General features: G+C 32.7%; 1 protein-coding gene across 3 annotated transcripts; it reads left to right on the top strand.

Annotated features, from left to right (window-relative positions):
- Positions 1-6,690: 6,690 nt before the first annotated feature.
- LOC109799180 (PHD-finger and DNA binding domain-containing protein) lies at positions 6,691-23,155 on the top strand. 3 transcript variants are annotated; one of them, XM_029271261.2, is made up of 12 exons: positions 6,691-6,882; positions 6,983-8,661; positions 8,784-9,392; positions 9,843-10,995; positions 12,331-12,619; positions 12,719-12,843; positions 14,402-14,862; positions 15,836-15,864; positions 16,880-17,551; positions 17,699-17,901; positions 21,864-21,920; positions 22,437-23,155. In XM_029271261.2, exons 2-11 carry the CDS (start codon positions 6,998-7,000, stop codon positions 21,876-21,878), a joined length of 5,220 nt encoding a protein of 1,739 aa, XP_029127094.2. In that variant the 5' UTR covers positions 6,691-6,882; positions 6,983-6,997; the 3' UTR covers positions 21,879-21,920; positions 22,437-23,155. The 3 variants fall into 3 exon arrangements, with proteins under 3 accessions (XP_029127094.2, XP_029127093.2, XP_020215306.2); XM_029271260.2 differs by having other exon boundaries at positions 6,964-8,661; XM_020359717.3 differs by lacking the exon at positions 21,864-21,920 and having other exon boundaries at positions 6,692-6,882; positions 6,964-8,661.
- The last annotated feature ends 850 nt before the right edge of the window (positions 23,156-24,005 follow it).

Raw genomic sequence — 24,005 nt, 5'->3', positions numbered from 1 at the left:
TGTTATATAAATCCAAATCAATATATAAAATATTTTTATGACTATTCGTCAATTTGAATTAATGAAATAAAGTATCAAATAATTTTTAAATTTTAAAAAAATATACAAACTTGATCTATGCATTAAAAAATTTTAACTTAATGATTTGAATATTAAAAATTAATGTAGAATATAAGTTATTGAATGAAATAAGTTTAAGTATATCTACTCTTAGAAATTTTTAAACACATTTAAATTCGATAGATTAGTCGATAAATTAAGTGAGTTAACTCATTTTATCTCATTTTCAACGAGACAAGTTAGAGCAAGTTAATTCGGTAAAATTGTCGCGGTCTTTGTCACCCCTATTTGACCTTACTTATACACCTTTTTGTGTTATGTGACAGCACATCAAAGACTTAACAAACTTTTCCACCATAAGAGTAAATTATGTATGATTCCCTTGGTATTACTACAATTATTGACATTTAACTTTTATTTTTTTCTTTTGTCTTTAGATTACAAATGTCTATTAACCTCTTCATTTATTGTAATTGACTCTAATTTTTTACTTAATTAATTTATTATTTTAAAGGTTAAGATTCCAAATTTATTAGCATTGACAAAATTTTCTTTATATTGGTATTTTTTCTTCTTCAAACATCCATGATTATGTTGGTGTTTTAAACTGATCCCTACACATACACTAGATACGAGAGAATAAAATGAAAGAAAACTTGTATTATCTCATGTAAGTATATGCACACTTTTATACATGCCTTATAAAACTTAAGTAACTGCTAACAAAATTAACTACTATATTTTGAACTAATTACAACATTCCCTCTTAGTTCAAATCTAGTAAAGACATTACTCTTAATTTTTCACTCATTTCTTTAAACTTTATGTTCTTTGAAGGCTTGGTTAATATTTCTACTCGTTCCTTAAACTTGCAAAATTCAAGTTCAAGTTTTTGCTTGTTTACTTGATCTCTCAATAATTAGAATTTGATTTCCATGTGTTTACTCTTTCCACGTGCAACTAAATGCTATGTGCAACTAAATGCTTTGCCAAGTCAATAGCTGATATGTTATCAACTAGTAGTCTCGTAGGCTTAGTTGATTCTAGATTTAGCTTTTTCATCACAACCTCAAGCCAAACTGCTTCACATGCTGCCATAATTGCAGAGATGTATTCAGTCTCACATGTTGACAAGGCAAACACTCCCTGTTTCTTTGAGCACCAAGAAACTGGTGATGATTCAAATTTGAAAAACATAACTTGTGGTGCTTTTTTTATCTGTTTTGTCTCTGCACCAATTTAAATCACTATAGTCATAAACTTCTCATTCTAAATTCGTCTCATTGTGAGTATAGAAAAACCCAAATTAGGGTACCCTTTAAGTATCTCAAGATTTTTTTTGTTGCTTGGGGATGAAAAGTCCTTAGCTCCCTCATAAACCTGCTTATTAACCTAACACTATATGTAATATCTGGCTTGGTATTGCATAGGTACCTTAGTGAACCTACAATTTTCTTGTACAATGTTGAATCAAGTTCCTCTTCATCTCCTTATAATTGAAGATAGATTCCAACTTCAACAAAAGTGATCAAAAGATTGCACTCACTCATTAAGTTTCTTTAAGATATCCTTAACATATTTCTTTTGGTGCATGAGCATCCTTTTACTTGTCTCAACAAACTCAATACCTAAGAAGTATGATAGCTCTCTTAAATCAGTCATCTTAAATTCCTGCATAGTTGTTCTTTTGATATCTCTTGGATTACTTATAGTAATCAAAAGGTTGTCTACAGAGAGACATATGATAAGTAGATTATTATTTTGATTTCTTATGTAGATGCCATGCTCAATAATACATATATATAATTTCTATTGACTCAAAAAGTTGTCAGTCCTCAAGTTCCAAACTCTTAGAGCTTGCTTAAGGCCATATAACGCCTTTTTTAGCTTGTAAACCTTATTTTCTTATTCAATCACTACATACCCAAGTGGTTGTATTGTGTAAACTTCTTCTTGTATAGGACCATTTAGGAAAGCTAATTTTATATCAAAAAGGTAGATTGACCAACTTCTATAGTTTTTAGCTGCTACAATCAATCTCATAGTGTCAAGCCTTGTTACCGGAGCAAAAGCTTCATTATAGTATTGGCCATGCTTTTGTAGGAATCCTCTTGCAACAAGCTTACCAGTTCACATCAATTGGCTTATTTCCTTTTGCCAAATCAACTAATTCTCAAGTCTCGTTCTTTTCAATTGACTTTAGTTCTTTCTTCATGGCTGAACACCTTGAGATGCTTCCTTTTGACTTTATGGGTTTGATTTAGCAAGTAAGGTGAAATGCACTAATTCTCCCTCTACCTTGATTGTTGTCTCATAATAGACTTCATAGTTTTCAAGTGAATGAGGTGTTTGTCTTATCCTCTAAGATCTTCTTCGCTGATGATCAAGTGATTCAGTAAAATGTTGAATATTAATTGAGTCATCAAAGTGCATAAGAACATCCTTGTCATGTGTAGACCAATCCCATCTTTATGACTTATCAATGAGGACATCTCTACTGATGTGAACCTACTTATTTATAGGATTATACAACTTGTAGTCACCTGTTAAATGTAGCCTATGAGAACCATTGATTCTGCTCTAGCATTAAGTTTCTTCCTAAGTTGGTTAGGCACATGTTTGTAGCATAATGAGCCAAAAATTTGAAAGTGATTTGCACTTATAACTTGGACATGCCTCTTGAGGAGTACATCATTGCAAATTTTTTATAAGACTCCTATTAAGAATATACACAACAGTAAACACTGCCTTTCCTCATAAATAATGTAACATTTCTTTCCCTTTCATCGTACTTCTAGGCATATTCAGAATGCTTATGTTTTTCCTTTTTGTTACACCACTATGTTGTGGTGTATATGGTGCAGTAACTTCATGAACTACTCTTTTTTTTATCATGTAACTGTTGAAACTTGTTGGAGTTATACTTTCCTCCTCCATTAGTCCTAAAAATATTTAGAACTTTATCACTTTGTTTCTCACTCGATAGTGTAAACTTCTTAAAGTTTTCAAACATTCACTTTTTTTGTTTGATGAAATAGATCTAGATATTTCAAGTAAACTCATCAATGAAGGAGACAAAATAACTATTTCCTCCCAAGGATTGTATCTCAAAGGCTCTACTCACATCACAATACACCACTTCTAGTTTATCATTTGATATATTAGGCATTCCAAATTTGAAAGAATTTCTAAGTTTCTTAGCTTCACAACATTAAAAACATAATTGCTTAGGAATTTCAATGTCAGGCAAGCCATGTACCATTTTTTTTTTGTTTTTCAAATCACTTAAGTTTTTGAAATTCAGATGACTATATCTATGATGCCACATCCTATTCTTATCACTCAAAGTTTTCGAGCATTTTTGTTCTCCAATTTGGAGTTCAATCTTATATGCCTTATTTATAGATAGATTTGACTTCAGAACAGTCTTACAAAATGGATCCTACAACTTCATATAGTTGTCCTCCATATGTATTGAAAACCCTTTTTCAAGCAACTGTCCTCTGCTCAATAAATTGCTCTTTGTGTTAAGAACAAAAAGAACATTAATAATGGGAGTTTGTTGGTCATCTTTCCTTTGAACCATCACTTTGCCTATTCCTCTAGCATTAATAGAATTGTTGTCTATAAACTTGATTTTGCTTTTCACCTTATTATCCATAGAAGCAAACCATTTTCTGCACCCTATCATGTGATTTAAACACCATGTATCCAAGTACGACAAATTTGTACTTTTTTCATCATAAGTGGTTGTTGCCATGAATAACATACCACTACATTAGAATCTTCATCATGTACCAATTGATACATCATAGTTCCTTGGAACCTTCTTTCCTTTATATTTTTAGCAAAGTGACCAAACTTTTGACATTTATAAAATTGTTTTGTTTTTCTACCAAGTTTCTTTATCCTTTCCTTATTGGGTGCATCATTTTTTTTTTAATCTTCAAAATTTTGTTGTTTCTTGGGTGCAGAATTCGATGACTCGTCATCTTGATTTCTCTCTTTCTTCCAATTTCCTTTTCTTTTCTTGTTCTTATTTGAGTTCACTTTTGATGTTTGTGCCTGCAAAGATTAATTTGAAGATCTTATATAGTTCCTTTCATTTAATCTGATTTATTGGGCCTTAAGAATGCCTTGTAGTTCATCAACCTTAATCCCATCAATTCCAACTCCTTATTCAATCACAACAACAATGTGACCGAACCTTAGAGCGAGGGTCCTTAAGATATTATCAATTACAACACCATTTTCTATCTTGTCACCATAATTCTTCATTTGATTGATGATGGTCAACATGCGAGTAAAATACTCAGCCACACTCTCTTAATCATTCATCTACATTAGCTTGTACTGCCTCCTCAAAGTCTACAACTTCACTTTCTTCAATTTGTTAGTGCCTTCATAGGACTTTGCAAGTGTCCCATGCTTCCTTTGCAATACTAGCCCCTAATACATTATCTAAAATATTTGTATAAACACTTTGATGAATGATGAATAAAGCCTTCCCATCCTTCTTGTTTGCTTCTTGAAGTGTTGCCTTTTGTGGATTTGTTGCTTTAACATCAAATCTTGGACTCCTGTCTTGATAATTTGATTCACATCTTGAAATTAAAAGATAGCCTTCATTTGAGCACACCATCGATCATAGTCATTCCCATTGAGAATAGGAATAGAAGTTGATTTCCTAATGTTGTTGCCATTTAAAAAAAAACTCTATCTCTATCTCTAAGATCGAAAACCTAACTTTTAATACCAGTTGTTGGTGTTTTAAACTGATCCTTACACATACATTAAACATGAGATAAGAGGATGAAAGATAACTTGTATTATTTCACACATGTATAAACACACTTTTTATACATACCTTATAAGACTTGATTTCTAACTATTTTGACTTGATTTCTAACTATTTACATAAAAGTATCTGCTAACAATATTAAGTATTGTTTTGAACTAATTAGAACAAATTATTCGATTTTCTCATTCTATGAAAAACCTCCATATAATTATTGTGGATTGACTCCAAAATTGTAGGAGTGTGATTATTTTTCAAATCATAAATATTGTCATGGTTATTGACGCCATTGTTGCCATTGTCAATTTTAGTCATGCCATTACTAATTGGAACTTGCACATTCTTTATAGGTTTTAGTCGGGGAGGTGGGTTAAACAAGGCAACTTGGGCTTCATTACGATAATAACCACACATTGAACAAATAGTATAAAGTTCATTTTAACCTACTCTATACTAATGCCCATCAACTTGTACTTTGTTGGTAGTTATATTGTTTAAATAATTTTTTTACGACATACTTATGCAAAATGACCATCATTGCAATAAGAGTGTCAATATCCATTTTGATTGATATATATGATTTAATACAATACAAGAAAAAAACTTTTATTGTAACGAACTCAATGTGGGGTGAATTTGAGTGGACTCTACTTAAATGTCATTTAAAATTTTGACTAAAAGTGTCACATCATTATTATAAGAAAGATTACCTGTTACTTTGTTAGAGTTAGATTTTGAATGCTAGTTTAATCTTTCTTATAAACATCTCCCCTTATACTATAATTCATAATTTATTTTGGAGATTTTTTCATCATCATACCAATTAATGTAGGCTTTTATATTGACTTTGTTATTATAAATGTTTACATTTTATGATTTACATTTAGATATTTATAAATTTCGTGTTTAAAAATATGTTGTTTTCACTGAAAATGTAAATTTACTCTTTCTAAAGCATTAAAATATGAAACAATTTTTTTTTATCTCTTCCTTTAAAGGCATGTTTATAAGTTTTCAACAACAAATCAAAGACATTATTGCATATTTAGTTACATGTTATTAATAGTCTAACACAAGTCCCTTAGAATATTTCATAATTTTTCATCATCATAACAACTAACAACTAATATACAATTTTTATATTGACTTAACAATTATATTTTTTACAATCCACGCTTAGATATTCATAGATAGATGTTTGGTTGCATGTCATCAATCTTGTGACGCAAGTATTTTCAGAACATCACAATATCATGTATGTATTCATTCTAGATTTTGATATGATTTTCTCACTAAACATACACAAGGCACGAGATATAAAACTTGCAAAGAAACACTTGATAAAAACTATATCTCATTAATTTTTAGTTTTAAGACAAACACAAATTAAAAAAAACAAACATTTCTTACACCGATTTTTATTTTATTTTTTATCAACCCATGAATATACCATGAAATTATAAAAGTCGCACTTATAAATCAACCTAAGACGAAATAGACAAGGAAAGAGTAATATATGAGACCAACTCAAAAACAAAGCGATCTGTAATGTCAAATTATTAACATTTCGATTTTTTGATAAATTTACGGAGAGAACAGTTTTCTTGTGTTTTCATTTCTGGTTTGTTAGTCTTTTTGTGTGCAAACCATTGAATGATCTGAAGAGAATTGCAGATAGAATGAGATCAAAGATGATCGAACCAACTACGAATTGCCCTTTCTCTGACCAACGCATTTTCATTTTTGATATTTTTTATAAATAAAAAAAAAAATCGACATTATAAATTGAGAGTTATTTGGTAGAGAAAAAAAATGGTTTAAAATCCGAAGAATTTGTTATTACTGTTTGGTTTCTCTTCTCTCTCCGCAGTCCGCACTACTTGGTTTGACCCACTTCCACTTTAGAGAGAGGGAGAGACTCCTTTGGGTTTCTTTTCGTTCCAACTTCCACACCCTTTCTCTTCCCTCGCACTTCAATTCCCAAACACTCGCAATTGCTCTCTTCCTCCTCTCTGCGCCCAAGGGTTTGGTTTCTCTTCCCTCACTTTTTATCTTCCCTTTCGATCATTTTCTCTTTTTTCACTTCCCTCCTTAATTTCTCACAGAGATCACGTCGTTTGTTAGGATTGTACTGTTGCCATGGAGTTCGTGGGGAAAGCCGTTAGGAAAGAGGTGAAGGGGGTTGGGTTTGTCTCGGGAACAGTGAAATCCTACGAACCTTCCTCTGGTTTTTTCGAGATCGTTTACGAAGACGGCGATTCTGAGGAGTTGGAGTCCTCTGACGTGGCTGCTCTTCTGCAATCTCAGCCGGAGACTGTCAAGGCCAAGCCTCGGGTCGGTCGGAAACCTAAGAAGCGCCGTCGCGTCGAGCGGAGGCGCGATTCCGGAGCCGTTTCAGGTAATGCTAGCGAGAATTCGCTGCCGGAGGGTAGTGATTTTAGGGGGGTTTTGGATGGTGATGCTTCTGCTGGTGCTAGTGAGAATTTGGAACTAGGTTGTGGTGGGTTTGAGAGAGCCTTGGATGTGGGAATTGGGAATGGAGGGAATCTTATGGGCAATGTTAATGGGACTGTGAAGGAAAACGGGGTAAGAGAGACAGAGGGTAAGGAAATTGGTTTGGAAGATAGTTTGGATAAGAATGTTGTTGCTAATGGTAATTGTGTCAATGATGGGCTTGATTTGAATGCTGGTCTTAATCTTAACGAGGATTTAAATTTGAATGATGCATTTAATTCGCCGTCGAACACTGAGGATGGTTTGAAGAGGAGAGATTGCATTGATTTAAATTTGGATGTGTGTGCTGAGGATGATGTCAGCCCGAATGTTGGTTGTTCGGGAGGGGAGACGTTACAGCGGGAGTGTAACTTTGATTTAAACGTGGAGGTGTGTGAGGAAGTTAAGGAAACTCAGTGTGATGCTGACAGAAATGGACATCCTGACCTAGGTGATGCTTTGTTTGGTAAGATGGGACAGCTCGGAAAGGAAGAGATAAATATTAGTATGGGTTCCGTCAAAGAGGATGGTGTTCAAGGTAATTTGAATCATGTATCTGATGCTGTCAAATTGGAGGTAGTTCATGTTTCTGGTGTGTATGCAGCTGAAGATGCTTCTTTGTGTTTGGTTGAAGAGAATGGAGGCAATGATGGCAAAGAAGATGCAGCAGCTATTGGTTCTCATCAGGTTTCAAATGCTATTTCTGTTAGGGATTCTGATTCTGTGGAGGTTCAGCAAATGGATTGTCCTTCTGAAGGCGGTGTTGCCATAATTCATGAATACCAAGACGATCCAGGTAGTCCATGTGAACCAGGAAATGGTCGAAGGAAGAGAAGAAAAGTATCAGATAATCTGAAAGCGTCACCAGAGACAGTTTTAAGGAGGAGTTCTCGTCGAGCATCAGCTAGAAAACGGGTTTCAAGCACTGTACTGGTGGAGGTGACTGAAGATCCTTTGTTGTCCATGGAAACCAGTGCCTTAACAGAAGAAAAGCCTCTAATCCCTAATTCTCAGAAATACGGGCAATGCAATGATCCTCTTCCAAAGCTTCAATTACCCCCGTCTTCTACAAGTTTGAATTTAGATCATGTTCCTGTTCTTGAACTTTTTTCTATTTATGCCTGTTTAAGATCGTTCAGTACTTTCTTGTTTTTGAGTCCATTTGAGTTGGAGGATCTTGTAGCTGCACTAAAGTCTGAAATCCCAAGTATATTATTTGACAGCATTCATGTTTCTATCTTGCAAACTCTGCGAAAGCATTTGGAATTCCTTTCTAATGAGGGTTGCCAATCTGCTTCCAGTTGTCTGAGGTATATTTTATTTCAAATTTTCATTGGGCATAAATACTACTATACTAGTCAATCTGTTTGACTTTTTTTTATCTTTATGACTTTATAAGTTTTACATTTTTATATATTTTACTTCAATGCAGGAATCTTAACTGGGATTTTTTGGACCTGGTCACATGGCCTATTTTCATGGCTGAGTACCTTTTGATTCATGGCTCAGGATTTAAAACTGGTTTTGATCTTAAACACCTAATGCTCAGAACTGATTACTACAAACAACCTGTAATTGTGAAGGTTGAAATTCTTCAGTACCTGTGTGATGATATGATTGAATCAGAAGCCATAAGGTCAGAGCTTAACAGAAGATCTTTGGTAACTGAGGCTGATATAGGTTTTGATCAGAATATGTATTTTGACACTTGCAAGAAAAGAAAAGCTGTAATGGATGTGTCTGGTGGCTCTTGCTTGACCGAGGAGAATGTGGATGACCCAACTGACTGGAACAGTGATGAATGTTGCCTCTGCAAGATGGATGGTAGTTTAATATGCTGTGATGGTTGCCCTGCTGCATTCCACTCAAGATGTGTGGGAATTGTCAGTGACAGTCTGCCTGAAGGTGACTGGTATTGCCCTGAGTGTGGTGGCAAAAACAGGGCTTGGATGAAATCACGGAGGTCACTTCGAGGAGCAGACTTATTAGGGATTGATCTGGATGGCCGTCTCTATTTTAACAGCTGTGGTTACCTGTTGGTGTAAGTGTAGTTATATATCTTTTTTCTGGATAAACTTGCATATTAGTGTGTCCATCACTTGTCTTATACTCTTAGCTTGCCGAATATTCTTTCATACGTAACCATCAAATTCCTTTAATGGAAATAGCTGTATGACTTTCTGATCAATTTCCAGGCTGCTTGGAAGCCCTTCCCACTATTATCCCCAATGTATTATACAACATTAAAGCAGGGCCTCTAGTAGACAACATATAGATTTAGATTACCTACAGTTTTCTTGTCCTTGTCTATTTGACAATCATTTCTATCACAAACCGTCTCTTTGGTAAATTTGGTTTTCCCTATTGAGTATGAAGTTTGAAGTGGATAATGTCCTTGAGTATTTCAGATGTCTTAAGTGTAAACTGTTCTGTGCTTCTTTTTATCGTATTAGTATGTTCTCACTTTATTTTATTGCTGAAACCTTTGCAGGTCAAGTTCATCTGAAATAGAGTCATCGTTCAATTACTACCACAGAAATGATCTACATGTAGTAATTGAAGCTCTAAAATCTATGGATCCTTTATACGAAGGCATATTAATTGCTATCTATAAGCATTGGGATATCCCTGCTAACTTGAGTATGGGGGATAGTGTCTTTAATCATAGTTCCTGTAAGAACATGCAGATGAAGGGAGAATATTCTACTATGCATACATCTTTAGGACCTTTGACTTCAGAGACATTTTTGGACAAGAATCAGGCTAATGATCAAAGAAAGTTGGATGATAATTCAACTAATGACTGTTGTATGCATCTTGGCCAAGAGTTTCCAAAGTCTGGGAACCGTCTAGATTCAACGACCACCATAGAAAGTCCTTGTGTTGTTTCAGAAGGATCAGCTGATACCACACAGATGAAAACAGGCATCGAGAATGTTCAGATATATGGGCTCAATGATTCCAATAGATGTGATGATTCCTTGAATCAGCTAGGAATACCAGAAAGATGCCATCCTGTTGGTGACTGTTCTTTGACATCTTCCAGCTTAGACGTGGGACGTAAAATAAACTTAAGATCTGTAGGTGCTAGCAGTACCCCCTCAACAGACAATAAGGATACTTCAAAAGCACCTTGTGGAATTGACTACATAAACTATTATAGCTTTGCCCGAACGGCTTCCTTTGTTGCACAGGAGTTGATGTGCAAGTCACCTGAAAAAATGAATAAGATTTTTGCAATGTCTGAAGAAGAAATTATTTCAGACCAAGCAAAAGTCATTATGAAAAAATCTGCTAACTTCTGTTGGCCAAGTATTCAGAACTTGAGTGCAGCTGCCCAAAAAGAAAAATGTGGGTGGTGCTATACTTGCAAAGTTGCAAATGAGGACAGGGATTGCTTGTTTAATTCTGTGGTGAAGCCTGCTTGGGAAGTGTCTAAGACTAATAGTACTTTAGTTGGGCTTCAACCCAGGAAGATTCAGAATGGACATCTTAGAGATATCATATGTCAGATCTTCTCTCTTGAGGTTCGGTTACGTGGGCTTTTGTTGGGTCCATGGTTGAATCTGCATCAGACTAATCTTTGGCATAAGGATCTTTTGAAGTCATATGATGTTCTTCCTGTTAAACAATTATTGCTTCTTGTAAGGATAAGCTTTCTATCTGTCTATCATTTTTATCATAGACATTAATACTATGAATGTTTTATGTCTGGTTCCAAGTTATGAGATACTAGTTTGACACGATTAGTCAAATCATTTTAGAGCTCTTTTCTTTTTACAATTCATGGAAATCAAATAAGAACATAATCTTTTTTGTTAATTTAAGTATAGTGTTTTGCACATGAGTGTGTGATTGGTATTTTAACTTGGGCTGTGCTAAAGGTTTTATTCCTTTTCTCCTTTGTTTTTATTTGATAGATGAGGAATATATAAATAGAAGAGATAATGTACATGTCAAGGGAGAAGGATCAGAAATCATCCTAAAAAGATTGAAGAGGAAAATTTAGAGCCAAATTGGCTCAAAGATACAGCAGAGTTGTATCTTTTTGCATATCTGTAATAGAAATTCCCTTTAGACCAACCTTAGCAGAGCACCATAGAGAATCCATAAACAGAGCTCTCTCTAATTTATGATAAAAGAGACACTTTGATGATGTAGGCATTCCATGAACCTATCCTTGACACCTTTATCCTCTGGAAGCTTTGAAACTTATCATTGGAAACCATTTCAAGGTGCAAGACTGTAAGGTACAGTCATTGTTCACCAATAATTCCTAATGAGCTATTCCATAACAAACCGACTCCTTATGATATGAACATAAATGGTCTTCTATTTTGAGCAAGACAGACACAATTGTGATACGATATCATCAAAGAGAGTGGTTTGAAGTCTAAGAATCAGTCGCAATTGGTCTTCTTGGACATGGTTAACCACTTGAGCGGTTAAGTGTTCCTGAATTGGAAATTGAAATATTTAACAAGAATTTGTTTTTTGTAATTTTCCCATTAATTTTGAATTAGGATCTTAGAGTAGTTATTGTGGTCTTTTCTTTTATTTTTCTTATTTAGGTTTTTGTTTGTTTATTAGGTGTTGATTATTTGACTTGGGCTTTAAGTTCTAGATAGCTTGTGCCTAGATTTGGCTAGTCATAAGTGATATAACTGATTGACAGAAAATAAATAAACAAAACCAGGTGGAGTGGGTCTTCATGATACACCAAATAAATATGTATATGTCTCCATAAATGTACATAGATGTATATCTTTTTACTATTTTCTCACTATGCTTTTTATAACGCCTTTGCTATTAAAGAAGCTGAAATTATGTTGTAGAATTACTTAATCTCAAGACTACTTGCAACAAAAGAAACACCTTTTTATAGCAAGCTGGCTAACATCACATGGCTTTTCGATTTACATTGCTCTCTGAATATTTCTATTTAAATGTTTGACACTGTCTAATTTTGGATTTGGCAGTTAGAATCCAATTTACGGCCTCTTGGACTTTCAGCAGATTGGTTAAAGCATGTGGATTCTGTTGCTACAATGGGATCCTCTGCTCATATTGTAGTCAGTTCATCACGCTCATCGTCAAGGCATGGTATTGGAAGGAAAAGGGCCAGACATTCAGATATTGAAACCAGTTCATCTTCAAACACTGCTAGTGGTTTGGGGATGTACTGGTGGAGAGGTGGTAGGCTTTCCCGAAAATTGTTTAATTGGAAGGTTTTGCCTCACTCCTTGGTTACCAAGGCTGCTCGACAAGGTATGCAAATTGTTCTCTTTAGCATGACATGCATAGTGGTTATGTTAGGAGCCTCTTTTCATTTTATATGAATTTCTTTGAAATTGTGAAATTCTGTAGGTGGGTGTAGGAAGATACCAGGCATTTTATATCCTGAGAATTCAGATTTTGCACGGAGAAGCAGATATGTTGCCTGGCGAGCTGCTGTTCAGATGTCAACTAGTGCTGAGCAGCTTGCTTTACAGGTATGATAACCTGCCTTGTTGAAGATGATTTTTGCTTTGGTATAAAACAATCCTTTGTTATGTTCAAAAGAAAAGAGGGGAAATACAAATAGGAGATTAATAATTATTCAAAACAGAAAAAGTAATAAACAAAGAACAGTAAGGTTTAAGAATGCAACAATGTTGTCTATTCTCTTGCATAACAAATTTTGGGAATTTCCATTGTAACATCCATGAGCTGAGCATGGCAGAGATGATCCTTGTCCCAGAAGAAAGCTGGGAGTTAAGAGATGCCACTAAAATGGTTTTGCTCTGACCATTTTTATGATAGAAATGGGAAAAAATTGTTACTAAACTTTTGTCTCCTTATTTTTATTCAAATCTTTTAAAACAGAGCAAGTGAAATTGTTACAAAATGAATGGTCATGCCTAATATTCATCCTTCTCATCAACCATTATTCTGAAGTACAAGACCTCTGGACGTTGGAAACATTAATGGACTGTTGTTTCCAAACTTGAGCTGCACTAAGCATAAATATTTGGAGAGTGTGCTACGTGGGGCCAACATATCTGTTTAGTTAGTATCTATTCTAAGGGCTTGATTATTGAGGAGATTTTAGATTCGTCTCCCTGGCATAGAAAGAGACTGAAATTAGATTTGCTTGTCATTGATTTTGCTATAGTGATTGTATAAAAAAAGAGTAAAAAAAATAAAGTAACATGACTACAGCAGCCATCCAAATTTGAATAGGACCAGTGGTTTAAAACTCGGACAGGTTATTGACTCAGTCAGGGTTAGGGTTGATGGGTCACTACTTGAACCACATGAATTAATATTTATTAAATTTATAAAATTTATATTGAATGTATGCATATAAATAATATTTGCCACATAAATGTTAAATATATGCTTTGGAGAAGTGGTTAAGTTCTTTTTTAAATCTTATATGGGTTCGAATCCTACCTGCTTCCATTTAAAATTTAAAATTTGAATTTTCATATAACTACTGTGGAGGACGGCAAAAGAAAAAAAAAAAAAACTCTTTGAAAGCATAAATGTGTTGCGTGTTGGTATCTTGCAAGGTAAAAAATGGTGCCTTGTGCAGTGTGAAAAGTAAATATGGGAAGCATGGAACAGAGTTTGAATAACCTGAAAATCAGTCAAATTTACTGGTTTTGACTGGTTTGAGGCTGAGTCAAAGACGTAACCACCAAGTGAATAGCATATCCGATCCAATAAGATGAATGGAATGGACATAGGTCGAATTTCCGATTGAACCAGTTGGTCTGAGTTTTAAAACTGAATAGGACCTTGAAGTGAACACAAATAATTGTTTGCTCGTGTGAAGTCAAGGGAGGATCTAACATTCTATTAACCTGGGAAACCTAGAATGAGGATGAGAATTAGAGTGATATATGTAAAAACATTGAAATCTTGATATTGTGTACATGTTTTATTAGTATCTTTCATTCAATGTTGCGCTCTGACATTTCATAATTGGTGGAAGCTGATGAACTTGTCTTATTTTTGTGTAATGAAATAGGTTTTAATCTTAAGATCAACTATTTATGTTTTCAGGTTAGAGAGCTTTATTCAAACATAAGGTGGCATGATATTGAGAACAGCCATCCCCTATATGTGTTGGACAAGGAATCTAGAAAATCAGTCAGGCTGTTCAAAAAGGCAATTGTACGCAGGAAGTGCACTGAAGGGCAATCTGTGAAATACCTTATTGATTTTGGGAAGAGAAGGGCTATTCCAGATGTTGTTATTAAACATGGTTCTTTGTTGGAACAATCCTCTAGTGAGAGAAAAAAATATTGGCTGGAGGAGTCTCATGTTCCATTGCATCTTCTAAAGAATTTTGAGGAAAAAAGAATTGTTCGCAAGTCCACTGATAAGAAACTCGGAAAAATTCTTGAGGTGGGTAGAGTAAACAAGAAAACTCGTCAAGAAAGGGGGTTTTCATATTTGTTTACCAGATTGGAAAGATCTGATTATCATCAGTGCGGGCACTGCAAGAAAGATATTGCAATGAGGTATTTGTGGTATTCTTGTGTTTTGATAATTACCTTTTCTGCTGTTTGATATTTGGGTTTTCTTTTCTTTATTGTATTTTAATGTTGTACATGATACTTTTGTTTTTGTTGTTTGAGGATGGGACTATGTTTATTCAAGTTTACTGATAATATTCCTGTGTCTGTTAACTAAAGAGGAAAAATTACAAGGCTGAGAAAAAGAGTCTACAAAATAAATATTCCTTCCCAAATCTTCCCAAAACCTGAAATGAAAACTAAAATTCAAACTTGGATACTGTTTGTCTGTAAGGAGCATATACCTGAGAGATACTTCTTAAGAAACAAATCTAATATTGGCATTATAGAGAATATGTTGGACTTTCATTATAACAACAATTCATGCATTTGTATGATGATATATTTGTGTTTCTAGAACATTAGCTTTTAACTAGTGTTATGCATTTAAACCAGTACAAAATAGGACTCTAGATGCATTATAATTGTTTGGCTAAAGATGAGATTTGTCAAAGATTGGTCAACATGAGTCAACCCCGACAATAAGTTTTTATGGAGATTTTGTGGAGTGTATTAAATTTTCACAACAATAGGGATTTTTGTATATTGTGATTGTGCTTTGAGCAATTGAGGGCCACTCATTGTAATAGTTATCAAGTATATGGTATTTTTATATTTCTCCTGTGGACCGAATATATATATATATAATTATTTTTTTATATATGTTGAACCACAATAATTTGATTCACTGTGTTATTAGAGGATTGAGTGTTATCTTTACTTGTACTTATTTTTTTTCTTTTTAATAATTTTTATTAATCATTATTATGTGTTGATTCTTGTTTATGCATCTATCTTGTGTGTTGCTCGTCACAGGCAACTTTCAAATGCACTGAGATCTTGCCTTTAAAATGTGTAATTTGTTACTTGACAATTTACATACTAATAAATATACCCTTTTTTTTTATGAAATTGGCAGGGATGGTGTGAGGTGCCTTCATTGCAAAGGTGTGCTTCTCTCTTTTAATCTGGCCCTTATTTCTCATTATTTTGCTTTGAATCCAGGGAATGGTTTTATTTATTTCACAATTTTCTTAACTCTTTTTTATATTCCATTTTAATGTATAACTTGTTTCTAACTGAATCTGATGTTTTAATTTCAATGTCTTAACATAAGATGTAGTCAACGTAGTCAAAATTGAGATTCTAGATCGACTCGGAACAGGGTCACAGAATTGTAACTCGTGGACTTATAACATAAAATTCTACTAAAATTATAAGATCCAAATATAAGCATATAAATTCTTATCTATGCATCTAATATAGCAGAAATAAGGGGAAAAAACCATCATTAGTTCATAACACAGGGAATACTTAATTATTTAAGCTTAAATTTATAATAACGTATTCATAAGCATAAAAAGGCAAAATCTAAACTTCATACAAAATTGAAATAACCAACAACACAACTAAAAAAGTTAAAATACTGCACTGTAACAAAACCACTTAAACAACGTAGTTTAGACCTCTAATAGACTAGGTAACGTTTGACTCGGTAATTTTTTTGAAGTTTTTTTTTCCTTAAAAGTAAAAGCTAGGTCAAACACTTTTTTTTATTTATAAAAGCTCTTAAAAAACTATCTATTAATATTATATATAATAAACTATCTTTAAATCATCATTAAAATATTTTTATTAATTAATTAATATTTTTATCATAAAAATAATTGTAAATAATTAATTAATTTTCCACAATTTAATTTTATAAATGTACTTTTTAGTTATATAATTTTTTTTATAAAATATATTTTTATGTTGAAAAATGAAAATTAACAAATAACTTTTAATTATTTTAGGTTTTAATTTTTAACTTAAACTTTAAAGTAACTCTTAAGTAAGATTTAAGTGAGGCCAAACCTACCATAACTCTGACTCCAATACTGAATAGGTTAACTTTGGATGTTGGTTATTTTTCATATACTGTTTGCGTTTCTATTCCTCATTATTATTTTATAATTTATAGGATATTTCCACAAGAGGCATGTCAGGAAATCAGGTGGGACAAGGACTACTGGAAGCACATATTCATGTCACAGATGTCAGGATGGGTTGCCTGCAAAGACTAATACTAATAAAAGGAAAATTGACTCAAAACTGCAGAAGATTCAAGCAAAGAAACGTAAAACTGTTCCTTCAGTTTGCAAATCAGTGAACCTCAAGGGCAATAAAAAGACATTGAGCAAGATACGACAGGTGAGGTCTCGAAACAGTAAGAATATCCCATCAAGTGTACCTCTTCGCCGTTCTACTAGGAAGGCCAAATCCTTGTATATGCATAATCAAATGAATGGAGGACATAAAAAAGGAAAGCAAGGTAAAAAGAATGTGGGGCGTAAAAAGGGAAAGCAAAGTAAATCGAAGCTGACCTCTCAGAAGTCCAAGGAAACCACTAGTCAACATAAAAAGTTGGCAGTAATAACTGCACTTAAGAAGAGAGCAAAAATCTGTAGCAGTTACTGGCATAATGGTCTTCAGTTGTCCAGAAAGCTAAATGATGAACGAGTAACGCTGTTTAAAGAGAAAAAGCGTGTTGTCTTCTCTGATGATTTTTCTGTCTCTCTTGATTATCCTAAATGCAGCCTTTGTTGTGGAAATGAGTGCACTTTGTGTTATATTGCTTGTGAAATCTGTGGAGGTGACTACTTTTCTTCTTGTCTGTTTTTCTTCCTTTTGGGCAAGGGGGCTGGGTGGGGGAAGGAGAGGCCAACACTTGTTGCAACTTTACTACACCTTTTGAGCATCTATCAAAATATATTTTGAACATACTTATTCTATTATACAGATTGGTTTCATGGTGATGCTTTTGGGCTCAACGCGGAGAATGCCAGACAACTTATTGGATTTAAGTGCCATGTTTGTCTTGATAGAACTGCTCCAATCTGTCCCCATATGAAGATTAATGCATTGTCTCGCACTGAAAGCAATGCTGCAATCGATGGTGCAGAGGAACTATCTAATCCTGTTTCTCTCCAACCTTCAAGCGAGGTATGTTTGCCTCTTTTAAACCGGACTTGTTGATTGACCTAGAGAATGAAATTATAAAAGGTCAATTGAACAGATCATGCATTTTCTTTTAATTATATATAATATATTAACTTTTGGATGATGAATTTGTCCAGTGTGTATGTCATAACATTTACTGCACATAAAGTTTCCTAATATTAGAGGATTTGATGGCCAACTTGGTTTTAGATTTAGTCTTGATATCCTATATTCCTATTTAGTTATATGCTGTGGTCAAAGGCAATTGGTGGACAGTATATCTGCCATAGTAGTTAATAGCAGCTACAATAACGGTGGAGCGGTGCGATAAAATTTTGTTGCATAGCATTTTTGCGTTGCAGTCAGAGAGGCCGCAGTAGTGGCTGCGGAGCTGCATTTCTGCTCCTTGGGTGTTTTTAAATCCGCATCATTGAAGACCTTATGAAATATTCCCATTGTATTTTAGATCGAATACTATGCTGGGGAGGCAGGGATGTTCTGCAACTTCTGGCAAACAACCTCTTGTTGGTTAGGAAGAGATGATTTCTTTTTCTTCAAAAGAAGAAGATTAGGAGGTGGCAGCTGATGGGAGGAGGAATGCGGGACTAGGGTTTCTTTTATTTTCTTTTTGAGAGTGGGTGTTGAGCCTGCATCCCAAATTAGGCCACTCCATCCTGAAAAATCCTAAAATTAGTCTTTTTTTACTCATAATTAATAATATATTATGGTAAAACTATAAATTACTCTTATATTTAAGAATTTAAAAAAATGTAGTAAAAAATATTAAGACATAATTATTTATTATGGAATAGATATAAATATATAACAATAATTTATAAATATATAGAGAGAAAATGTATATAAATAGATAATAATAATTTAATAAATAATTATGTCTCCAATCTCATTTTTAGAAACCTAGCAGCAGTAGAGAGAGCATGGGCATGATGACACATCACATGCTCCCTCTGTCTCAATTACGACTCCAAATTACAAATTATAAAAGTTCTAGAATAATTCTAATTAGTCTTTTAGTTTGTATAATGCATAGACTAAATATTTATTATACATAACTAACATTTATAACAAATTATATACAAATAAATATTGTGTTTGAATATATAAATCATGTTTAAAATTTGAATAAATAGATATTTAAAACATATAAATTATATTTTAGATTTAATATAAATAATTTATTTTTAAAATATTAAAATTTAATTCATAAATAATTATAAAAAATTAAAAATGAATTAATTAAAAACTTAAAAAAATTCCTACAAACTCTTATAGAAGAAAAGTCTCTGGGCTCTCATCCAATATAAAGATTCACGTTTCATATTTGAGGTTTGATTACACATAATAAAATAATATTTAATAAAATAAAAAACACCAGCTGATGTGTACGTCCACTCGTAGACCAAGTCACACACTTAATACAGCTGACAACCATACATTGGTCACATAAAACACATCAGGTAACAAAGTACAGAAACAGCATGGACTCCAAGTTCAGGAGCCGTTATTAGTCAACATTAGGAATGAAAATAGGTTAGGCTTGAATATAAAGGCTGATTTTATTTTCCAAAATTAAAGCCAAGCCTCACTTATTATCGATCGTAGGTTTTTTTTTATAGGCCTGACTTATTAGCCTATTTAAAAGCTTATTTAAATTATTAATGTTAATTAAGCTAATAAACTTAATTTTTAAAAATTAACAAAATTATTTTTAAAATATAATTTACTCAATATTATTTTAAAATTTAAATTTAGGGAAAAATTGAATCATTTACTATTAAAGGGACAATTCATGTGTAGTCATGTATGTTGATGTAAGCTTATGAATCTATAATGAAAAAAAATAATTGTATAAAAAAATATTTTAAATATTGATAATTTATTTTTGCTTTATAAATTTATTTGGTCATTTATATTTTTTTTATTATATTATATAAATAAATAGGCTGACCTATCGAGCTTAACAGTCTTTTCTATAAGCTTAATTCTTACCTTTTTATATAAATAGACTTTTTTAATAGCCTAAACTTGTCTTTTCATTAAACAAGCCAAGCAAGACTTTAAAGAGGATGGGCCATAAATCCCGGTTTAAGGCTCGGTCTATTTCCATCCCTAGTTGACATTTAGTTTACGGACTAAAAGTGAAAATCTGGAAAAGATTAGGGACTAAAAATGTGTTTAGTCCTAAATTTCTACTTGATCCATGCTCCATGCCACGTCAGGGATGTCAACCACTTGTCCCACCAGCGGTTTGTGTGCATCCAACTCACCAGATAACGAAGCATAATAACGTGAGGGACTAAAAGTAATAACAGAATCAAAGTTCATGGACCATGGCCAGTCAATGTTTAGATTAGGCACTAAAAGTGAAAATCTAGAAAGTACTAGTGACTAAAAATGTATTTAATCCTAAAATCAGTAAAATAATATGTAGAAAGATTATTAAATAGTATTAAACTATATATATATATATATATATATATATATATATATATATATATATGTACATATATAGTAAAATTAGACTAGCAGTCATCCTGCTATCCCAGTTTTAAAGTCGGCCGTGTTGCGGTCCAGGATTGGCTACTATGATATCTGGATCTATTAGTTTGGTTTCAATGATACAGGAAAATATTTCTCATTTTATCTAAAGAATTGTTTTGTTGCACTGTGAATGTGATAGAAATAATTCCTACCTAGAACTAGAATGAGATCATGTTCAGAGTGAAGATTGGAGGAGATATTGTATGTATTAATTATTGTTGAGAAAAATAGTGGTGGAATGGCTGTATGGCACGACAAAGATGCTGTTGCATAGTGTTTTGTTCTCTTTTCATGTCAGCGCTTGAAGTGAAGCTGCTGCAAACCCACTCCTGGGGCGTATTTGCATCTGCATCATTGAAGATGCTATGAAATGCCCCAATTGTACTTTGGTTGACTACCATGCTGATTTGGCAGATATGTTTTAGGAGGAACAGAAAGATACTAGGGTTTTATTACTTTTTCTGAAAGAAAATGACAGCAGCTGGGAGAGAAAAATAAACTAGGGTTTCTTTTGTTTCTTTTTTTGTTAGTGGTTGTTGGTCCTGCATTCCAAAGTGGGTCATTCTTCATTGCAAATAATCCTAAAATTAGGGATTTTTTTAAGTTCTATTTATAACTAATCATATAATATTATCATAAGACTATAAAATACTATAATATTTAAGAATATTTATTCATAATTATTTATTATACAATAGAGACATATCTAAAATAGTAATATATATATATATATATATATATATATATATATCAAGAGAGAGAGAGAGAAAGAGGAGGAATACTTACTTTAAGAATAAGTTTTGGTAGACGTATTTCATTCAATAACTCCTGTTCTATATTAATTTTAGCAATCCAATTGATAAATTACAAGTTCCTGTATGAATCTAGTTTATAAATTTTTGCAAGGTTTAAAAATTATACAATAAATCTTTATATAAATTCAACTTAATGTATAAAATATTTTTATGAATATCCTTCAATTGAAATTAATAAAATGAATTATTAAATAGTTTTAAAATTTTTAGTCTAATTTTATTTTATTCTTTTAATTTATTGTGAAGTTTATTAATGAGAAATTCACTCATTCCCCACCAAAGTGGATGCTTTCATTGGGTTATTAACAATACAACGCACACCCCGTAGGTTGAGAAAACCATCTCAGAATTATCAGTATCATTTAAGTATAACTACCACTAAAGAAATGTTTCAAGTCCTTGGATTATATTTAGTTAATGAATTTGTTGTCAAATTTCACCTCAGGATATGTACATCGTTAATAACAACATCCACATTGTTTTTATAGTTCCCTCTTCTTTTTAAAAAGATGACATAAAACCTTTTTTGTAGTTTTTATGTCAGTTTTACATAAATGGTTGAAGTGAAAATTTCACTTGTCATTGCAGATCCCTTGCAATTAAATACTGTTGGCAGTCATGGATGAAATCTTCACCGTGCTAGGGGTACGATGCATATCTTTTTGTGGAAAGATGCATATTGTTACAGCTAGTTAGATAAATAAGTTTACAGAAATTGGGTCCAGATACTCTGAGGAGAGGTTTTTCTTTGATATGAGGAGTCTATTTGGGTTAAGCTGAAATTTTTTGAATACAGTAGCTGGTGCGGGGCCTTCTAGTGTAACAGAGTATTGAATCAGCAAGTTTGAAGCGGTATTAACCCCTGTTCTATTCAAAATACAATAGCTTGTAGTTAAAATCAGCAAGGTTGTGTAAAATTTCTTATGTTTGATCCTTGGAAACAAACCTTTTTCTGTGATTCTGTGGTATCTTGTAGACAAGTTGTTACATTGTCTCTTGTGAGTGTTCAATTCTATTAGTAGTTCATGCTTGTACATTTTGTCTAACATTTATCTGTCAAGTCATAATGTCCCTTGTGAGTGTCTAATTCTATTGGTTGTACATTTGTCACATTACACCCAATATCTGCAAGATTCTTATACTTGTATATCTTTCTTGCAGGTTTGATGATTTTCTTTGAAAGGACATGGGAGGACATCAGATGCCAGCTTCTTGTAGGGTTGTTTTTCTTCCTGCAGGATTGGTGGCAAATGATTTTTAATTTTTTATATATATAAAAAAAATTGTGGTTAGACAGGATCACTGTAGGAATGACAGCTTGATCAGGCGTCTGCTCTGTTGTTTTCTATTTCAACTGTCCTCGAAAGGGAAAGAAGAATAACGGAACAAGCATGCTAGCTCCAAAGGCTGAAGATATTTTGTAATCAGGACATAGTTAAGTAGAGTTCATACATCAATTGCATTCATGATTGTTATTCTAACCCATCAGCATTCATTGTAGCATTCTTTAACGTAGGCCTTTCACCGCTCGAACTGATTTCACTAATGTCTTGTCAATTTAACTCTTAAAGGAATGGAGTATATAAATCATAGCAGATCTCAGTAAAGAAAATATTGATCATTGCAGATAGTAAATAGAACCTTGCTCTCTAAGAGAATTTTTCTTTTAGATTTGTCGTTGTCTTGGTGAAAACTTAAACATGGAGCAAGGGGTTTTTTTTGGGGGTGTTGGAAAGTTATTTTTTGAGTCCGAAGTGTATAGAACGTCCATATAATGCTGTTAATTCTAAGATACCCTTGATGTGATACTGTTTGTAGTTTCAACTAAACCTTGAAGTTTGTTAATATTGGAAAAAGTGATGGTTAAATCTGTTTAGAAATTATATTTTTATGATTGCTATATAATTGTGTATGTTAGCCGCATGAGTGCTTGTTAATGTATGCCTTTTATGTTGTGCATTAAGTTTAAATAAGATATAAAGCAATATAGGCATTCATTTTAACCTAGAATTTAGGTCTTCAACATCCCGTTATTGTCTTATTAGTCTGCAAGCACGACTCAGGATTCAATTTTTGTTCCCAGTAGTGTTTTCTCAATAAAATGCTGTTAATTTAAATCTGTTAAAAAATTTATTAACTGTTGTAACATTACTCTTGTATTTTTACAAATTTGGTATGTTTGTGTGCTCGTGTCTTGAGACATTCGAGTGGGTTCCTAACGTATCTTTAGCTAATAAATCTGTTACATTGTTGTCATTGGGGATTAGTGACTCAACATTACAGGTGTCAAACTGATATCATGAAAATGACTTAAAAATTAAATATTTTGTTATTATTCTTATTATATTATTTTTCTCTTTATTTTATACCTGTTCTCATTCTTTTATATAGCTTCAATTATTTTATAATAAGCGTTTAAGGTACACATAGTAAGAAATATAATATATATTTTTATTTTTTATATAATAATTTTGATGTTTTTTATTATGCCTTTTTTTATTTTTGTTTTATAATAAATATATACTAATTATCTTGTAAATTAATTAAAAGTTAAAATTAAAGGTATAATTGATAATGTAGGAATTAATGTTATCTTGAAACTTAAAAATAACAAGTATATAAAGATAATTTTATTAAAAATCTGCAAATAAAAAGGAACAGAGGGAGTATCTATTTTTCAAAATTTATAAGACTTTTTACATGTTAAAATGTTGTTTTAAAATCTCAATT

This window comes from Cajanus cajan, chromosome 8, assembly GCF_000230855.2.
Source record: "Cajanus cajan strain Asha chromosome 8, NIPB_CcT2T_4, whole genome shotgun sequence".
NCBI lineage: Eukaryota > Viridiplantae > Streptophyta > Magnoliopsida > Fabales > Fabaceae > Cajanus > Cajanus cajan.
Note: the sequence above shows the minus strand (reverse complement) of the source record. Positions and strands in the feature narration are given on the sequence as shown.

What these genes read in the sequence shown, in the direction of transcription:
- LOC109799180 (XM_029271261.2), top strand. Translation starts at nt 6,998, where the DNA reads ATGGAGTTCGTGGGGAAAGCCGTTAGGAAAGAGGTGAAGGGGGTTGGG. An exon ending in TTAAACAATTATTGCTTCTT is followed by an intron (nt 10,996 to 12,330) that starts GTAAGGATAAGC and finishes TGGATTTGGCAG; the next exon opens with TTAGAATCCAATTTACGGCC. An exon ending in AAGAAAGATATTGCAATGAG is followed by an intron (nt 14,863 to 15,835) that starts GTATTTGTGGTA and finishes TGAAATTGGCAG; the next exon opens with GGATGGTGTGAGGTGCCTTC.